At 27.6% G+C, this 20677-nt stretch overlaps 2 protein-coding genes across 3 annotated transcripts; both read left to right on the top strand.

Moving 5' to 3' along the window:
- Window positions 1-1027: 1027 nt before the first annotated feature.
- Window positions 1028-8111, top strand: LOC100305576 (omega-hydroxypalmitate O-feruloyl transferase). Its single transcript, XM_003548882.5, has 2 exons — window positions 1028-1673; window positions 7033-8111. Exons 1-2 carry the CDS (start codon window positions 1206-1208, stop codon window positions 7936-7938), a joined length of 1374 nt encoding a protein of 457 aa, XP_003548930.1. The 5' UTR covers window positions 1028-1205; the 3' UTR covers window positions 7939-8111.
- Window positions 8112-14261: 6150 nt separating this feature from the next.
- Window positions 14262-19388, top strand: FT2A (protein FLOWERING LOCUS T). Of its 2 annotated transcripts, none has more exons than XM_006598696.4 (4): window positions 14262-14694; window positions 15487-15548; window positions 15676-15716; window positions 18956-19343. In XM_006598696.4, the coding sequence occupies exons 1-4, from the start codon at window positions 14494-14496 to the stop codon at window positions 19126-19128; spliced, it is 477 nt and encodes a 158-aa protein (XP_006598759.1). In that variant the 5' UTR covers window positions 14262-14493; the 3' UTR covers window positions 19129-19343. The 2 variants fall into 2 exon arrangements, with proteins under 2 accessions (XP_006598759.1, NP_001240185.1); NM_001253256.2 differs by having other exon boundaries at window positions 14417-14694; window positions 18871-19388.
- Window positions 19389-20677: the final 1289 nt, after the last annotated feature.

Raw genomic sequence — 20677 nt, forward strand, 5'->3', positions numbered from 1 at the left:
ATTGGAAGCAAGATGAATGGCCACAATTTTGACCTCCAACCAAAAAATTTAGCCTTAATTAGGCAGAAGCTGTCCCTTTTCTGGGAACTTATTTACCAACTACCTTTTCTTATTTTATCGGTTGACGAACAACCAACTCTTAAATGACACAGCAACTGGCGCTACCCTGCCGGCTCATGAAATGTAACAACACTTTTCTCAGCGTACGAACTAACCATACTCTTACACCCATATTTCCAATGATAAGGATAGAAGGAAGATAAATAAAGAAAAAGAAATAAAATAGACAAAAAATTATTGATTTGTTAAATAATATCATAAAAAATAAGACACAAATACTGAAATAAGATACAAATTACTTTTATATATATATATATATATATATATATATTCAATAGATGAAAACTTATGTACAATACTTTAGATACTTTCTTTATACTGTTCTCCTATTAATCAAAATTGAAGTGTTACGTTACTTCGATAATCAGTGAAATCTTTTAATAGAAACTTTTAATATGCAGAATATCGATTAAAAAAATCAAAATAAATTGAAAAACAATACAAATAATACCTAAAATATTGTATATAATTTTTGTCCTATTTAATATAGTCCTAATAATCTTTGGACATTCAATAAGTACAAATATATCAATGATACTTTTCTTTTCTTTTTTTATATTTTGTTTTATTAAGTCATATCACTGATCTTAGTTGTATCTTTTTTTCCAAAATCCTTTGAGGAGTCAGATAATCATTTTTCCTATTCGGCATTTTCCTTTCAGAAATATGGGCAAGTTTGCTAGCACTTGATTTGTCGACACATACGTATTAGCTAGCATGAATTTTTAATCGACTGAATATATTTTGATAATCAATTTTTTTAATATTTAATCAATAATTTTTTTTTTCTCTTTATCTTTTTTCTTCTTATAATATTATTATTAAATCAATCATTTATGTTTTTTTTCCTCAAGTTAAATAACTCAAAATTGTCTAAGACACATTTTTCATTTTAATCTTACAATTCACATCATAACACATTGAATCACTTGCTTTTCCTTTATTTACATGCTTTCATGTCAGAATCATGACCTCTACTTGTTTGAACTACGTTGGTACAAGGGAATGGGGTGCATGCTATTGCTATAAATTAAAAAACACCCACTTCAACAACAAACCCACAAACACTTGAGTCAGACAAAAAGATGGAAACCTCTAATAACAACCATGATGCTCCTCCTCCACCTCTACTTAAAGACCTGAAGGTGACCATCCACAATGCCTCCATGATTTTTCCATCCAAAGAGATTGAGAGAAAGTCCCTTTTCTTGTCAAACATTGACAAGGTCCTCAACTTTGATGTGGAAACGGTTCACTTCTTTGGTGCCCACAAAGATTTTCCTCCTCATGTTGTGAATGAGAGGCTCAAGAATGCCCTAGAGGATGCCCTTGTGGTTTATGACTTCTTGGGTGGAAGATTGAAGCTAAACTATGACACCAAAAGATTGGAGATGGATTGTAATCCAGAGGGAGCTGGATTCGTGGTGGCTTCCAGCGAGTACAATTTGGATCAGATAGGGGACTTGGATTATCCAAATCCAGCTTTTGCACAATTGGTACATCAGAATAAGGATTTTCTTAAAGATGGTGATGTTCCACTCTGTGTTGCCCAGGTACACATAAATTATCCTTTACATCATTATCATTTTCATTTTATTTGAAAAGATATGTTATTAATATGTTCTTTAACATTTTTTAAACGTACATTTTTATTATTAATTGAAATTTATAAATTATTGTCGATTTTATTTCTTATGATGGATTCTACTTATAATTTTGCAATTTCTAATAATTTAATTTTTACTAATAATAGAAAGTGTATTAGGAAGAATAATGTGTTAAATAGTAAATTGGTAAGTTAGTAATCCTCTATGTTATTTAAGTATCATATAAAATTATTTTCATTTCTTCCTTGAAATCATTACAGTGATGATATCTAAAATGAATAGGTAAAAAATGGAAATAATTAAATATGATAATTATATATAAAGATATTGATGATATCTGAAATTAATATGTAAGCTCTAGATTCAATTGGACTAAAAAATATATATAGGCAAAATTAAGAATTAAGTTAAAATTGTGATTTTTTTTTATAAAAAAAATAAGAAACCAAGGGTCTGTTTGATTATTCTTTTTAAAAAGAGTTTTTAGTTTTTGAACTATTTTGTTGTATATGAAGTGAGCCAAAAACTTTAGAGGGTGTTTGGTTTAGTTGTTTTCTGTTTTTATTTTGATTGGAAATAGAAAATGATGATGAAAATGCATTTGGTTAGACTTTTGAAAATATTTTCAGTGAAAATATTTTTTTCAAACGAACTAAAAACTGGAAACAATAAAATCTCGTTTTCAGTTGAAACCATGAATCTCGTTTTGGGTGAAATGAAAACGCGATGACAAGTAATGTAATTTTAAGCAAATCTAAAAATACATTTCCTTTTGAAAACACATTTTCAGTGTTTTATTTCTTGAAAACAGAAACAAGAAGTCAAATCAAACATGTTTTCAAAATTCTAATATTTTGAAAATGAAAATAATTTTCAAAAAATAAAAACAGGAAATGAAAACAGAAAATAAAAATACGAACCAAACGCACTCTTAGCATCTGGCACATCTCATCGGACTTTTGAGAGGAAGCATTTATGATAAAAAAAAATTGTTTTTTTCTTTTTAAAACAAGGTTTTTGGAAACAATTTTTTAGACTTCCTAAACTTTGGATGAGAAATGGATTTGCCAGTAGTTTAAAATTGATTTTGACAACAATTTTTAAAATCAAAAACAAAAAAAAAAGTGATTCAAAGAGGTCTTAAATTTATCTATTTTAAAATGGGAAAACTGAAATTACAAGTTAAACAAAAATAAGATATCAAAATTGTATTTAAGCTTAAAATATACTTAGTTTAGTAATTTTTAAAACAAAAATTTTGCATTTTTGCGAAAATAAAGCTTTAGGCAACTCTATTTTTATGTGCCTCCACGTGTAAGGTTTATTAAATTTTGGCCTCTAGCTCTAATAGCTAGCGACAAATTATGTGTCTCCTCCATGTGGAGGTTTTATTAGGCCCTAGCCTCTGGTTCTAATTGTGGCCAGAGGCAAATTAAAGCCTTCAATACAGTTTGCTGTCATATTATGAAGTAGCTTGAATTAAATGAATTAATGTCTCTTTATCAACAATAAAATAAAATAATGAATGTCTCTTTCTATGTCGCAAATGCTAATTCACTTTTGCAGCCGTCCACTTCAGCATATCTTAGACTTTATAAAATGATTTTATCTTATAAAAGTTTTGTATTTATCTTCCTATAATTTAAGAATTTTACATATTTAATAGTATTTATTAAAATATATAAAAAATGCATAACCTAATACAAAAAGAAAAATACATGAAAAGGTTAAATCTCAGAGAAAGATTTTGTTATAGATCCATAAAGGGGATATTTTAAATAAATTAAAATAGCAAGAATGATTCATTTATCTAAATCTCAGAGAAAGTTTTCCATGGATTTTCTTGACCCCGACAAGGATGTGGTTAGGTTTTAATTTTTCATAACTTTTCTTTCAAACCCACCGTGCCTCTTTACCTGCCTCTCCCTTAGTAGGGATGAAGATGAAAATGGACAACGTGCCTGATGCACTTGGTTCTCCTTAATTAACCCATATATATCCACATGCTATGTAAGACTTTTCTATTTCAAAAACAAATATTTTGAATATAATGATTAAAAGTTTGTAAAACAATTTAAACTTAACGTCAATTAAATTTTAATTATGACCGTTTAAATTAATTATTAAAAATAATTTAATAAAATATCTTGATATTATAATTCATGATTGAAAAAGACAGTATAAGAAAGGTTTATATTGTCAAATCATTTGAACTAAATACAACGATTAATACAATGTGGAAACATTAATATATTGGATATATAATTTTATGAAAAAAAAATGTTATACATTGATAATGTACAAATATTTAATCATAATTTATTATATAAAATAATTTATTAATTTTTAAAATAATTATATTAAAATAATTTAAATAATAATTTATGATTAGACGATAATAAATAGACATTAGACTCTAATTTTATTTTATAACTTGTACATGGATATTTATGGTCAGCAGCTTGACATACATTAGCCCAATATAATATATTGTAGTATTGCTTTCGGCTTTATTTTATATACCCATATTTTCTCAAATAAGATAAGTAGCATAAATTTACACCTAGTTGGCTAAAAAAGCAAAAAAATTACACCAAGAGACTCAACCTTGTTTGATACATTACTTGCTTACTTTAAAACTAAATTTATTTTAACTATAATTTTTTTTGTTATAATTATAAAAAATATATGACCACTTTTAATTGTATTAATTATTAATTTTTTATCTTTAATTAATTTTGAGATCTATTAGTAATAAACACTTATTTTCTATGAAAGTAGATATATTTATGGAGCTATTAACAAAATAAGATATACTTATTGGTTGAAAAACATATCTTTTAAAATACAACTACCACTTAAATTATTTAATATTATGAATAGTGTTGGAATAAATTTAAAATTCATGATATTATTATTTAAAATAACTAATTTAATTATTTTTGTTGTTCTTGACGAATTAGATTTTTTTTATCACCAATAATAACTTTTATAAACAGGGAGGATAGATGATGTATACAAGGGAGATCCAACGCTTACACAAAAGTTTTTTCTTTTTTTCTCAGCATCTTACACAAAAGATCTAATATAAAAATTAGATTAGTAATGAATTATGTTTTTGTTTCTTATATACGTATGTTGGAAGTAGTATTATTTTGCTCTTGAATAATACAAACATAGAGTTGTCTCATTTAATTTTATTGTCTACCGATACTGACATCACATCCCTTCAATACAATATATAAGTTTGACAAACATTCAAAGCGGTCCTTTATATTAGATAACGGAAAAATCGGCTGAACTTTAAAGACTGAAGAGCTCTATTCAAAGAGGAATTTATCTGATATTAACTCTTTTGTACATTACACTTTTATACTCTTTTTTTTTTTCTTTTTGCATTTCAAAATAGTTACTGAAAAATATTAATAATGCTTGCTTTAACTTAATATATCTACATTTAATTTTTCTATTGAATAAAATCTCAATATTCTTACGATGATATGATTTGGCTTTTGAAAAGCCTTTTTTATGAAAGTTTTTCTTGATGGAATGATATTTTAACATAAGTAAAACTATCTTATGTTTGGATGTAGTATTTCAGAATTATTTATTTCATATTAGAACAAATTCTCCTTAGAATTTAATAGAAATGCATAATTAATTTAAAAGATTTTACATCACCAATTAATTTAAAAAAATTTATGACTTTTAAGATAGATATTATAAAATTCAAAAAACTTATTACACATAATAATTTGTGATTATAAGAAACATAAATTAATTTAAAAATATATTAATCATTAATTTATTTTATACCATTAATTAATTATAAAGTTTATTAGTGAGATACTCACTCATTCTCTATACAAATTAATGCACTTATTAACCTATTAATAGTCACAATCATTGGTGAAAAAATTACACTTTGAATTAAGTATGAGTAAAGTTATTAATTATATTTGTTACTTAAATAATTTAATTTTATGAGTGTTTTTAGAATAGATATAAATTTAAGATAGTATTAATTAAAACTAACTAACTTAAAAAAATTTATTGATCGACATGAATTACTTATTTGTTTCTTAAGTAAATCACCTAAGTAATATTATAAAATATCATTATATGATCAATATTATTTATCTTTTTTTATATAATATAAAGATGTTTGTCTTTTTAAACCACCATAATCATTATCTAAAGAAAATCACAAATGTTATTTTTACCCTAAACCCTAAAGAATAACTCACTCAAACTTAGTTTATAAAAAGGAAATTTTGTTGCCTTGGGAAATCACATCTAATCAGCCAATTAATTTGTTAAAAAAGTCTAACTCACTTGATTAAGTATGATGCATACAATATTATTTTTTGGCCCCCTCTTCTTAATTCTCTAAGTTCTCCTTAATAATTTTTTATTAACATATTTTATCTAAAAGAGATTTTATTTTTATTTTTTTACTTTTATCTATTTGACAATTATATTTAGATTCAATAATCTAATTCAATAAGATTAAAAAAAATGATTAACATAGTGCAATAAAAATGCATTTGTCTTAATTTTTTTTCTTCAAAACCATCGTTATCATTAATACTCATCACTTTGTTATAATTGTTTGATTTATAGTATAATTAATTAGAAATATTTTAGTATAAAAATAATAATTGTAAAAAATATTATGAATTGGATATTGTAAAAAGAAACAAACATCACTCTTGATTTGACTCCTTTAAATAGAAATGGAGGGATTTATAAAATACTTAAAATAACTTCGTACCTTTCATAAAATAATTAATTTATAGAAAAATGAGCTTTGAAAAAACAAAATAATTGATTTCTTTTAGTAATATTGTTTTTAGATTTACAATTTCTATGTTTATTGATGATACATCTATACTTAGTTAACTTATATAAGCATCTTTTCTAAGAATTGTTCATGTGTGATTCAAGTATTTACTTTTGAAGTATTTTGAATATAATGAATCTTTCTTTTCACTTAATTTAATGAAACTTTTTATACTTTGTTCTCCTCTTGTTATCGATCTTTGGATGCTTATGTATTGGTTGTATTTTTTGATTAGTATCTCTCTTATGTTCAACACAATAACATATTTGTTCAACACAAGTATATTAAATTTCTTTTAAATATCATGCATGTAAAAGTTTAAATATTATTTTTAAGTTATAATTTTTTATATTGACTTTTCTTATATAAAATTTTTAATTTTATTCCTGATATTGTCTTCGATTCTTATAAATAAATAAAAAATAAAAATGAAGGACTTAATTTACATTGTTTCTCACATAGGTGACATCCTTCAAGTGTGGTGGTTTTGCAATTGGCATCTCTACTAGCCACACCACCTTTGATGGCCTCAGCTTCAAAACCTTCCTAGACAACATTGCTTCAATAGCTGCTAAGAAGCCCTTGGCTGTCACGCCCTGCCATGACAGGCACCTCCTAGCCGCTCGATCCCCACCACGTGTCACCTTCCCACATCCTGAGATGCTCAAGCTAAGTGACCAGCTCCCAACATGCCCCGAGTCCAACATCTTTGAGGCCTCCACCGAACAACTTGATTTCAAGGTCTTCAAACTAACATCAAACGACATCACAAAATTGAAGGAAGAGGCTAGGAATTCTTCAATTAGTGGTGGCCTAAGTACTAAATGTGTCACTGGCTTTAACGTTATCACTGCCTACATATGGAGATGCAAGGCACTTTCGTGCTACAATGATGAGAACCCTAATAGGTCATCAACTATACTATATGCTGTAGATATACGTTCAAGATTGAACCCTCCATTGCCTAAATCATACGCGGGTAACGCAGTGTTAACTGCTTATGCCACGGCAAAGTGTAAGGAGCTAGAAGAATGGCCTTTTATGAAGCTAGTTGAAATGGTGCGTGAGGGAGCAACTAGGATGACAAATGAGTATGCAAGATCTATCATAGATTGGGGAGAGATAAACAATGGGTTTCCCAATGGGGAGGTTTTGGTGTCTTCATGGTGGAGATTAGGGTTTGAGGAAGTGGAGTATCCGTGGGGGAAGCCAAAGTATTGTTGCCCAGTGGTGTATCATAAGAAGGATATTATTTTGTTGTTTCCTCCGGTTGGTGGAGGTGAAGGGGTGAGTATTATTGTGGCTCTTCCTCCTAAGGAAATGGAAAAATTCCATGGGCTCTTCAACAAGTTCTTGACTTCACATTGAGGGAAATGATGGGTCTTTCTTCCTCCTCCTATGGAAATGGAAAGATTCCATGCATGCTTAAGTTCATGACTTGAGAATTATGTCTCTCCCTCTATTGATATCCTTATTAATATGATATCTTTAGCTATTCGCTAGTTGTTATGTAATAAAGTATGATTCTTTTTGGGTTTTAATATGAATGGTACAAATAATGCAGTTATATATATATATATATATATATATATATATATATATATATATATATATATATTTCAAGATTATATTTTCCACTAGTATGAGCTAGGAGATTGATCAATTCGTTGCAATTTGATGTTATATTCACATGTTGTATAACTATGACAAAATCACAAATTCAATCCCTAATTAACTAACTTCAAATCTTTCACCAAATGTTCTTTGAATTTCAGTTTGATTCTTAATTTGTTTTTCTTTTTTTACTTGGGTCTGCATTTAAAATTATCAACATTTTATCCTATATCCAGTTTTAAGTTCTATATTTAATTAAGCTTTGAAAGTTAATAATGTAAATAATTTCCTGTAAAAGTTAATAAAATTTGTAATTTCTTTGGATATATTAATGTAAAAGATCATATAATTTTATTTCATTTCTAGATCTAATTAATGTTGATCTAATTTGTAATATGTAGGTGTAAGAAACTAGGTTTTTTAGTTCCAATATACTAAATTGACCACCATGGCCCAAAGGTAATAAGTTAGCCCAATCTACTAGGTAAAATGTTGACTTCGGCCCACTACAATAAATACAAGCATAAGATCACTTTAATACGCTCACGTATAAGAGAACTCATTTTGGTTTAAGGTAAATAAAATATCTTCAAAATAAGCTAATATTGCCTTTCTGTAATGCCTCGTGGCATTATACATTGACTCAACCAACTTTAGTTACGAAAATAATTCAACAAGTGTAGAAATAATTTAATAAATGAAAATAATTTGTAAATAGTAAATTAAACTAGTCATATAGGTAGGTCTCTAGGGATATTTTTGTCAACTTCAAATAATCAAGGACAATTATGTAATTTTTATTTCATTTAACTCAATCAAATTTCAAATTTAATAATTTTACTAAGTTATTCCTCACTCAAAAATATGGATTATATAATTTTTTTTCATAATTTTTCCAACTTAAAGAGATGATGAAGTATATATAGTCAATTAGGGGCATTTTATACAAAAAATGGAATATTCTCAAAAAAATTCTTAAATATACTGTTATTATTCCAAGCTTAAAATATATTTTTCTTTATTCTTAACCATTTTATGCTAAAAGAAATAAGTATATAGGTTTTGTGGTCATTTTAGTTATTTTTTTAGGTTTCAATCAAAAAAATATTAAAAAATCATTCAGATAGTACTCAGTAATCTAAATAAAATGGTGTAGTTTTCTTTCCCCTGTATAAAAAAAAATAAAATGATGCATTTCAGTATTACCGATCCTTAGTAGATTGTTAAATACTATTTTTGAATAATTCAAAAATAGAAATCGGTAAAAATTGAGGTGTTACAAGCATAGCTCTACTAATAGTTAAAATCTTTCCTTCTAAAAATTATTTCTTCTTAGAACATAATTCAAGGAAATTAGTTTGAGAAAATTTTTAATTTTCTTTAAATAAACTCTGACATATGTAAGGATTTAAATAAACTTCCACAATGGATGATATATGTAGTTTTCTTTAAGTTAACTCTCACAATTAATGATGTAATTGTAGTATATTTTACACATTTCAATTTTTTTTCTTTCAAAAAGATGAAATTTTCACCAATTTACATGTCGATGGATCAAAATGATCATATATATCCTTTAAGTTAAGTTTTATTCTTGATGTTTTATATTTTACATTATACTAAGTTTTAATTAGATAATTTTTTTATCAATAAAATATACTCCTTCTGATCTCAATTGTAAGAAAAAATTATTTTACATTTATTAAAAAATTACTTAACTTCATTAAATTATGTCAATTTTAATTAAAAATAATAATTTTTTTCCCTAAATTATCATTCATTGTAACTTGACGTCAAGTATAAAAAAATATCTTTGACATTATTAAATGAAAAATATTTTAAAGATAATCTCAATAAGAAAAATTTAGTTTTGATTTTCTTATATTTAAAATAAAAACAATTTTTTGTTGTTGTTAATACTTAACATATTACATATTGTTGTAGACCTAAATAGGGTATCCAAGCATACCATATATATATATATATATATATATATATATATATATCTTCCACGTACTAATATTTTGTAAGGTTGCATAATGTATATCTGTATCCGTATCGAATAGTATTACGGACAAGATAACTATGGAAGAACCACTCTTAGCCCGTAAATTTTCTAATGATATCAATCTCATTTGCAATATGATGAGGCACCATTGCTGTGTATGAGAGGATGTTAATTTGCAAAAATTAACATTACTTTCTTGTGTAATTAATATTAATGTAGACATATATAATTTGATAAATTTAAATGGTTGGAGGGATAACTTCACTTCTTTCGGTTTCTTTTGGAGCATCATAGGATCCGTATTCTAAAATGAATTGTTGGTGTTGGGGATCCTCCAAAGCAAATTTGCTTTCCAATATTCGATAGTGATTCTGAACCCAATTCTCTTTCGTTCTTCCACAGATTGGGAAAAGGGCTAAGGGTGATGGGAAACGATAAAGTTCAAAAAATGATTAACATTCAAGTCACTTTCACATATATTAATCTTCATTTTAATTAGATTCCTCATTTCTACATAGCTATTGGAGGAACCAAAGGAGATAAACCAACTGAGGTCACCATGAAAAGATGACTTTTTTTGCCAATAGATGCTGTATGAGAACAGAAGTACCACAAGAAATTGCAATTTTCAATTAGAGCCAAGCAATTATTTAAATGGTATAAGATGTTAGACCAAAATGAAAGTTAAAGGTATAAATTAATAGATAGATTTTTATATATTTACCATTATGGTATAAGATGTTACACCATGTTTCATTTTCATTTTAGCATTTAATTTGGTGGCCAACAAACAAGATGTATGGTTTTCAAAAGGGTTTTTTTATATTTTTTTTTATCAACCAGCTAATGAGCTCAGTTAATTAATCACGTATTATAGTTACAATTAACGTTAAACTAATATATTAAAATAAGTTTTAGTCTGATATATTCTTTATTAATAAACGATTTATAATTCCATTGAATGATTTTACTTGAAGTTGTTGTTTTGTTTTTTTTTTTTTTTTTTTTTATCAGCTTAAGTTGTTGGTTTGTTTAGGATAAAAATGGAGGTAGAGTTTCTTAAATAAATTAAAAGAAAAAGTGGGCTCTTTTTTCGCGACCAATAAAAAAGTGATAAAAGATTGCAGCAACGCAACTGTTGGTCCAAGAATATCTTTCTTGGCAACCAATTGAGAAAAAAGTTAATGCAGCAAAATTCTCTAGTACTGAAAAGGCTCTTTCTCGAGGGCCAATGAAGAAGAGAAGAGATACAATTGCTGTAAATGTTTATCCTAACAAAGGATATATAGTGTGACCAATTGGCCAATGCATTTTGGACTGGTCTGCTAATATGGATGGAATAGATGAGTGGTGCTGGAATTTGTTGCCCACTATTATCTTTTCAGTGGAGGTTAAGAATCATCTTTCTTGTCACAATTTTTCGTGATTTTTTTCATGTAAAAATTGTGTTTTTATTTATTTATAAATATTAAATACTAATTGAAAAGTAACCTTAATTCCAAATACTTCTTGGTCCGTCTTAGATGTAGCCTTTTTGAATTGTCTCATGTGTAACTTAAAGATAATTATTTAATAATTTAGTTTTATATTGACTAATGATATGATTAAGTTAAATTTATAACTAGATTTTGTGCCAAAATTAAAGACCATTCAATAAAAATATAAATATCAAATTTTGTAAAAAATATAATTTTATGTTTTTAAAATAATTTAATAACATATATAATACAAAATGTATTTATGCGTGAAATAAACTAAATTTCTTTTTGAAAAGATTAAAGACTACAAATATCAATAATCATTTTATATGTTATTTAAAACCTTCATGAATTTGTAATAAAAATATTTATATGAAAAATGTTATAAATTATGTTACTAACCAAATTATCTTTTACCAAATTATCTTTTACACAATATTAGTCAATCATATTCTCATCTCTTACATTAAAATATATTATTTAATCTATTTAACTTAATGTCATAAAAGTAAATTATTTTCCCCTTATTTCCTATCCTAGGATATGTGAGTAATAGATTCTTCCTTTGTATGAAATATACAGTTTTATGTTTTGAGCTAGGTGTTTTATTCTGAAATATATAATATTAGACTCCTAATTTAATATTCTTGTTTTATTATAATGCTGATAAGTCTTGTAAATAAGGGTGAGAAGCACGAATAATTAGTTCATGAGATGTGTATAATTATTATCCTACACGACTTATCTTTGATATTTCACACAAGTCTTTCAATGTATAACAAAAACTTTTTAGATACATTTAGACTATAGAACTAACAAGTTATATTTTGAACCAAAAAACAAAGAGAGAGAGAGAGGAACATAGAGAAAAGAAGATATGAGAGTTTTTTTTTTTTTTTTCTAAAACAGAAAGAAACTCATTATATAATAAACAAATTACTTTGAGACAAATTAACGTATGTAATAAAACAAAATCAAAGTGGTAATTAAAATTATTTAATGGTAAACAGTCTAATAGTTAAAATAAAAATGGAAATCACATAAATTTTGTAATTGGCCCATTAAAAACAACACTAAGCTTTTAATTTGATTTTGAAATTCAAAATAATTTTATTAAATCACAAAGTAAAAGGTTTACAAAGCCGATCATGACAGTGCATGTGGGAGGCAAATCGGCATATTTGCACTACAAAAGGACCCATGAAGTCTCTGAACATGCACGCAACACTTTAATCTCTTATTAGTTACTTTGAAAGCTTATTTATATATATAGACACGCGTAAAAACTTCTTAACCAAGATTTTTTTACGTGCTTCCTTCGCGTTTAATTTGGACCATCAAACCGTGCTCAACAGATAAAGAAAAGGGTGCTTTTGATTCAAGATATTGGCCGAAAAACACAAGATAGATCCTTCGATAGATTAAGCCACGCATGAAACGCGAATCCAAAGTGATGAAGAAGTGCAGATAGATATTCGTTCACCATATAGAGGAGAATATATCATTCCTACAAACAAAATTGATGATGTTTCTAGAATAGAAACGTTAGAATCGAATATTCATCTGTTCCGGGTGGGGAAGGGCTACTGAAAAGCTGAACTTTTTTAAGAGTTCGAACTTCGAAAGTCAATCAATGATTCTTAATTGAGAGGGAAAAGCTATAAAGGACGAGAAGGGAAGGAAATGTTTATAGGGAATGAATTTCTAATGCATGATGGGAATGACAGATATGAGGAATATATAAAGGTGATTCTTATATACATTGACATGGATCGGAATCTATTAACTTAAAGTTATTGGGGTCGTGAAATTTATTTAATTTTTCTAATTCGTGTCACATGTCACGACAATTAGTGGGGAACATTTATGTATATAGAAATTTCAGAAATTTCTAGCAGCGTGATAAATATAAAGATTTTGGCACAATAAGTTTTTGGATCATAATGAGTTTCTATTTAATCAAGGCATGTAATCTATTTTATTATTTAGTAGGGAAACTGAAAACTTAGGGTTGCTATTTGTAGCTCCCACCCTTCTTAGTTCTTACTCTTTTCAATATTTTTTAAAAGTTTTATATAATACCTAAATTGCCCTCCTCCTCACCCCATTGCTCTTCCGTTGCTCCTCCATGTGAGTTCTTGTCTTTTTTTTTCTCTGGTAGCGTTTTGCTGCTCCTTTTTTCACTCAAGTGTTGCCAATTAATTGACAAAAAATGGTTTCTGTTTCATATAGAAACTATGTTTTTGTTGTGTAGTCATACATTACGGAATCTAGTTTCCATTAAATAAGTAACGTGAAAAAAAATAAAAGGTGAAATATATATTGTTGGAAAAGAAGCTATGAGGTGCAAGAACCGATCACATGGAGAAGGCAATGAAAGACAAGGAGGAGCAATGGAAGAGAGAAAATGAGAAGATGGAAGGGATGTGAAAATGTTTGAAAAAAACGAGGTGATCAGTTTTAAAATACGAATTTAGTATTTTCTTTTTAAGAAAATTCTTTCGAAAGTCGTGTTTTAAAACATGACTTTTATTATTTGAAGTCGTGTTCTAAAACATGACTTATTCATATCCTTAATATTTTTAAAATTTATCCATTTGTAATATTTTTTAAAAATTGACCCATATATGTAAAATACCCGTCAAGATCTCTTTATTATTTTGAAAGCGAAAGCATATCACTTCAAACACAATGGAATCGAGGCTATTGACTAAGTATAAATAGAGAAGACTTCATATCGGGGTTCATAATTCATAACAAAGCAAACGAGTATATAAGAAAGCATAAGCCAAATTTTGAGTAAACTAGTGTGCACACTATCCCATGCCTAGTGGAAGTAGGGATCCTCTCGTTGTTGGGGGAGTAATTGGGGATGTATTGGATCCTTTTGAATATTCTATTCCTATGAGGGTTACCTACAATAACAGAGATGTCAGCAATGGATGTGAATTCAAACCCTCACAAGTTGTCAACCAACCAAGGGTAAATATCGGTGGTGATGACCTCAGGAACTTCTATACTTTGGTAACTCATTAATTTTGTCCAAGTACTCTTTTTGTTGTTCATATTTATAGTGATTTTAAATTGTAGTAGTAATTTTTTATACCAAGCTAGAATAATTTTTGTGAGTTTTTCTATTGAAAATATAAAACTTTTTTTAATGGAGAAACTCTCAAAAACTCTTTTAACTTTGTATTCAAACAATCTCATAATTATTAGTAAAAAATTTAAATATGATTTTAGTTTCATTAAAATGAGCAAATTTTATTTTTAATATTTGTAAAAAGAAATTGATTTTCTTTTTCTTTTTCTAAGAATATGACGTTATTGTTTTTGACCATCCATACTACTATTATATGATATAGCATCCATTAATTGTTTGTGTTTAAGGGAAGGTCAAGTACCCTCTCAAGTGGACATGTACATACATGTGAGGACACCTTTATAATATTTTCTACATCCCAAAATAAATAGTATTATTTATCTATCTCTTTTTAATGTATTATTTATGTATCTTAAAGTAAGTTAGGGATTGAAAATATTGATATCTTATTTTAAAGGAATGAAAATCAATCATTTTAGAAAAATTAAAACTAAAAATTTGCTCATTGCAGAAAGTAAAGTAAAGAAAACCCCACCACTCATTTTATAGGACTTAAAGTCATACTTAAACCTTACTAAAATTTCAAGAATTGAAATACGGATACAAGCAGTTAATGCAATATATTCTTAGTGCAATCGAGGATCATTAGATGTTACAATATAGTAGTAGTTTCTAGCTTAATCCAACTTGATTTCATTTCATTTTATTAACAGATTGCGGTTGATCCCGATGCACCTAGCCCAAGTGACCCCAATTTGAGAGAATACCTCCATTGGTGAGCCACAAATTTTTGTTTAAACACGCCATGAATGCAAACATATATATGAACTGAACTATACATTTATGAGTTTTTCTAGCTTAATGTTGTAATATTATACCCCTATCTTCTCTCAATGTGTCAGGTTGGTGACTGATATCCCAGCAACAACAGGGGCTAGTTTCGGTACGTATATGATGTTTTTCCATTTTTAAAACCTATAATTTTCTGTGCTTAAAGTTAAACCTATTCAAACCATTATTTTTAATTTAAAATTAGTGAGTTTTATTTATGTGCATATACTGATAAAAAAAATTAGTTCACATATTGTATTTTTATGTATGAAGTCTATTACTGGCTTGGTCTGAACAAGTAAATAATCATATATCAAAACAAGAAAAAATATTTTAAATTAAAGTATAATTGAACCAAGTAAAATGCATGCTATTAGTTACCAAACTAATAAGCACAAAAAATAAAATAAAAACTGATAGAAACATGATTGATTACTTATTCAAATTCACCCTCGCTTGTATTCTGTGTCAAACGCACAATGTTTGCTTGCTAGCTGTTTAATTTCTTTAACAAATGGACACATATGCTAAGTGTATTAGTGATTTATGATTTCTAATTATTTAAATTGATAGGAACTCAGCTTTTCAAAAACATTATTATTAATTATCTTAACTGACGAAGGTATTAGAAATTTTATTGAACACTGATTCCTAAACTCGTAAGTTTTGGAATCAAGTGTGTTATGTGATAATAAGAAGATCCCCATTAATAATTATTTTACTGAGTATATATAGTGGAAGGGATTTAAATTATGGATATTCTACAAGGTTCCATCAACTTTATCTTAAAAGTTTATCTTTTGTCCTTTGGAGCAGTACATCTCCTTTCCAACAAATGAATGATGTTCGAGTTTATCAAAATATAAATGTGGTCCAAAATATTTTAAAATAATTTTTATTTTTTTGATATAATAAATATTCTTTTTTATTGAGTACCTTTTTTAATTTATATCTATAATTGTTAGAATTATTATTTTTATTTAATTATATTAGAGAAAAATGATTTAGTTAATTAAGAGTTAAATCTCCAGTAATACACCCCCCCCCCCCCCCCCCAAAAAAAAAAGTAGCTTAATTTTAATTCATTGGCTAACACAATGTGAAATACTAATGTTATGTTGAAACGGTGCATGCATGATGTATCAAAGCATGCGTTATGCATGGATGTAGGAATGCTAAATGTGGACTGTGTTTTCCATTGACTAGTAATTTGAGACTAATCCTATGATTATGGTCAGGCTTAGTGACTAATTAAAAAGACTCTCAACAAGTACCTTCTTCAAGGTTCGAATTTTGTTTTATTTTTAATTTTTATTGCCAGAGAATCCAGCTTACAATCACGCCAACCTTTAAAATGAAGAACAGATAGAGATAAGTATATGATACTAGGGCATCATATTGTAAAGTACGATCAGCAAACCTGATGATGACCAACATACAATCCCAATTAAAATCGGAGATTATTATGATAGATATTTAAGTTGTTTCTTTGTTTTTTTTTTTATAAAAAAAATCTTTATACAAAACCAAATATGCATATATATATATATATATATATATATATATATATATATATATATATATATATATATATATATATATACAGTTAGTTATACATGTGTATAAATACACACAAACATACATTTATTTTTATATATACATACAATATATAGCAGATACTCAATATTGAAAATTAATTTTTGTTTTGATGTTTCAAAAACGTTTTTATTGGTTTTAATCTTCATATACAAATATTATTTTTTTAAATGCTTCTGTCATTACTTTGTGATAATATATGACATGCATCTATATATGTTACATCAACAACCATCCTTAAATAACATGTAATGTAACATATATAGTCATCGATGCATATTACACATTATCATGAGTGAAGATACAGGTCATTTAAAAAAAAATCAAATTTATGAGGATTAAAACTGACAAAACAAAAATTGATAGACATAGGTTACATTAATTAAGCCATATATATTTACAAGAATTAAGAATATATATGTTTTACCTGATTATTAAGATTCAAAATATGCAACCAAATTAGCCAAATTATGAACCATATAAGCATTGAAGTCTTGTTTAATTTCTCTCTTCCATCAGAACTCAAGTAAGAATATATGTAGCCATCCGAATTCTTAAAGTGCATGCATGATCATGTGCAAAAAGATGAGAAGATTCATTCAGTTCAAGAAAAAAGACACAAAGCAACTACTGTGACTAAAGGAGAATATTCCTATTGAATAAACTACCTTTTGTTGGCAAGATAGCTCTAAAACCTTCATAGGATTTACAGAGTTATAGAACATCATAGAAAAAGCTTCATAACTTGTTGAAGCAAATTTAAATAAGGGGAGTTAAAAGAATAAGAATTAGATTTGTTTAAACTCCATTTCCAAACATCTTATTGACCAAAACTCAGCATCATATATAATTCAATAAATTCATCACCTTGACAAAATGTGTTCTTTCTAAGTGAAAAAGAACCCTCCTCCATTTAAACTTTCACTTCAACCATACCCCATCAACCTACTCACCAAGGTAAGCAATCTTAACATCCTTCTCATCTGAAATAAGAAAAATTCCTCTGATTTTTTTAAAGAATTTTGAGATCCATCATCTCTAGTGAACCCCCAATCTTTCCATAAAAAAAGAAAAAAAAGAAAAATATTCTGCTTCCATCATCTATCTGCTTTTTAAAACCAGAGCTTACCAGTATGTATGAGTGTTTCTGGCTTTCTGCCCTTTGCAGTACGAAATGCTAAGATATTTCCACTGAATTGAAATTACGTGTTCCCATTTCCTATTTAATTTCCTTAGTTTCTTATCTCTTCAGTTAGAGGATGACACGTACTTAATTAAAATCAACTCTATCTTCTGATTGCTATTATATTTTTGAAGTATTATTTTTTAATTTGGAAGAGAGGGAAAAGGACACAAGATTAGGTGATTTGGCTCCTTTCTAAAACGTTAGGACAGCAGTAGTAGGACCATACATGTCTGAACATTATTAATACAATACCTTATCTAAGAAGAAATATAGTACTATTTTATGTTTGACAATCAAACTGAAATATATTATCATTGCATGTATATAAATCATAAGAGTTTAATGAGCGTCAAAGTAGATCAAGTAGAAATCACATATATATAACTTTTAATATAATTATTATAAAAATTAATAAATTTATTGATCATATAAAATTATTTTATATTGTGGGTATTGTAACGATAAATATGCATTATTTGCAAAGGCCATGAGGTTGTAACATATGAAAGTCCAAGACCAATGATGGGGATTCATCGTTTGGTGTTTGTGTTATTTCGTCAACTGGGTAGGGAGACCGTGTATGCACCAGGATGGCGCCAGAATTTCAACACTAAAGAATTTGCTGAACTTTACAACCTTGGATTGCCAGTTGCTGCTGTCTATTTCAACATTCAGAGGGAATCTGGTTCTGGTGGAAGGAGGTTATACTAAGAAAAAGTACTTTATATTATTGAAAAAATAAAGTAGTATAAGCTTCGTTGAGGGTTTCAGAAATATTAATTGGCAATCTCCCACACTCTTTAGTAGTAAATGAGTGTTTTTCAACTTAATTAAACTGAGCATACAGTGAAATAAATTGCTAGCTCAGTTGGTAGCAGCAAGTACTCTGCATATACACATAAATGAAACTGAAGCATCTAGGTTCATTTTTCTTATTTGTATTATCAGTTGAAGAATGTTAAAGATATCTGATATACGTAAAGTGGAAAATATAACTCGAGCATAAGTTAAAGTGATGGAGTATTTATACTTTTGCTTACTATCCATGATAGTCTATGGGATTGTGCTATTAACAAGTATGATGAAAACTTTCTTTAGCACTAATTGTACTTAAGATTAGCTCTTTAATAAATTAAAATCGTTTAGCTAGCTTATATATATATATATATAAAACACGACTAGGTTATATTATATGATCTAATATATATGTACTTGCAAGGTATATTTTATGGTTATATCTTCACTTTTCAGGAAAGAAAAAATTCTCTGGGAATCACATACTATCAAGAACAACACATAAATTTTGAATAAGAAAGCACTAATAATGGGAGGTTTTTGTGGACTATATCTTAGACACGTAGTTTTCGACTTATATATAAGGTGGATTCACGTAACTTTCGGATTTGTGTGGGTGTAGAAAATGATCCTAAAATGATAAGGAACATTTTTACAAGTGGTCCAAAGGAAATGAATGAACCAAATATAACCTCAAAGTCATCGAGTGCAAGATATGAAAAATGAATTGAAGACGGATTCCTGAAGATATTGACTGGAATATATATATTTCTCTTGTCTGATATGTTTCAATATCATGTTACAAATATTGTTCTCCGACTAATTTTCAAGTATTATGAAATAAAATACATTTCGTCTCTAACCCTAATGTGGACGGAATATTGATAAAATATCAATTGCATAAAGTAATTAGTAATTACTTTTAATGGGTTCATATAAACTGCATTACAACTTAATTAACACCGTGGTGAAATCTGATTTTTTTTAACATGAAGTTAATTTATACAATATGATATGGTCAACAAAGCCATTGAAGGAACATGCATGTGCATCAGATTTTCTCATGTGTACCAAAAAAGGTTTATTTCAAGATGACATATAGCAATAAGTGAAAACTAAAAAGCCAAATTGGTATAGAAACAAAAGCTGGTCTCCCATTTTTTCTTCATTTTCTGAATCACGGATATATGAAGTCCAATAACTTTACTCTTTTATCGGAGACTTATAAAACATAGGAAAAACAGTATTTTCATGCTAAGTTAGAGTAATACTGTAAAATGAATAATCATAAATATATTAGACGTGAACCAACACTAATACATCGGAGTTTAAACAAATCTAATAATGAACAAATCTAATAATGAGAGAATTTGTTTGACACCATGACATCTCCTATTCATCCTCAATTTTTGAAAACCCAATCAATGGTTGCCCCCAGTCACCCTCCTCCTCCACACTATGTACCATTCTTGTTCCAAAACCATGCATCAACAAAG

This window comes from Glycine max, chromosome 16, assembly GCF_000004515.6.
Source record: "Glycine max cultivar Williams 82 chromosome 16, Glycine_max_v4.0, whole genome shotgun sequence".
NCBI lineage: Eukaryota > Viridiplantae > Streptophyta > Magnoliopsida > Fabales > Fabaceae > Glycine > Glycine max.

Bases quoted from the DNA above. Each gene is read 5' to 3' on its own strand.
- LOC100305576 (XM_003548882.5), top strand. From the start codon at position 1,206: ATGGAAACCTCTAATAACAACCATGATGCTCCTCCTCCACCTCTACTT. The intron at 1,674-7,032 runs GTACACATAAAT...TTTCTCACATAG, and splicing joins TTCCACTCTGTGTTGCCCAG to GTGACATCCTTCAAGTGTGG.
- FT2A (NM_001253256.2), top strand. From the start codon at position 14,494: ATGCCTAGTGGAAGTAGGGATCCTCTCGTTGTTGGGGGAGTAATTGGG. The intron at 14,695-15,486 runs GTAACTCATTAA...TTTTATTAACAG, and splicing joins TCAGGAACTTCTATACTTTG to ATTGCGGTTGATCCCGATGC. The intron at 15,717-18,870 runs GTACGTATATGA...TTATTTGCAAAG, and splicing joins AACAACAGGGGCTAGTTTCG to GCCATGAGGTTGTAACATAT.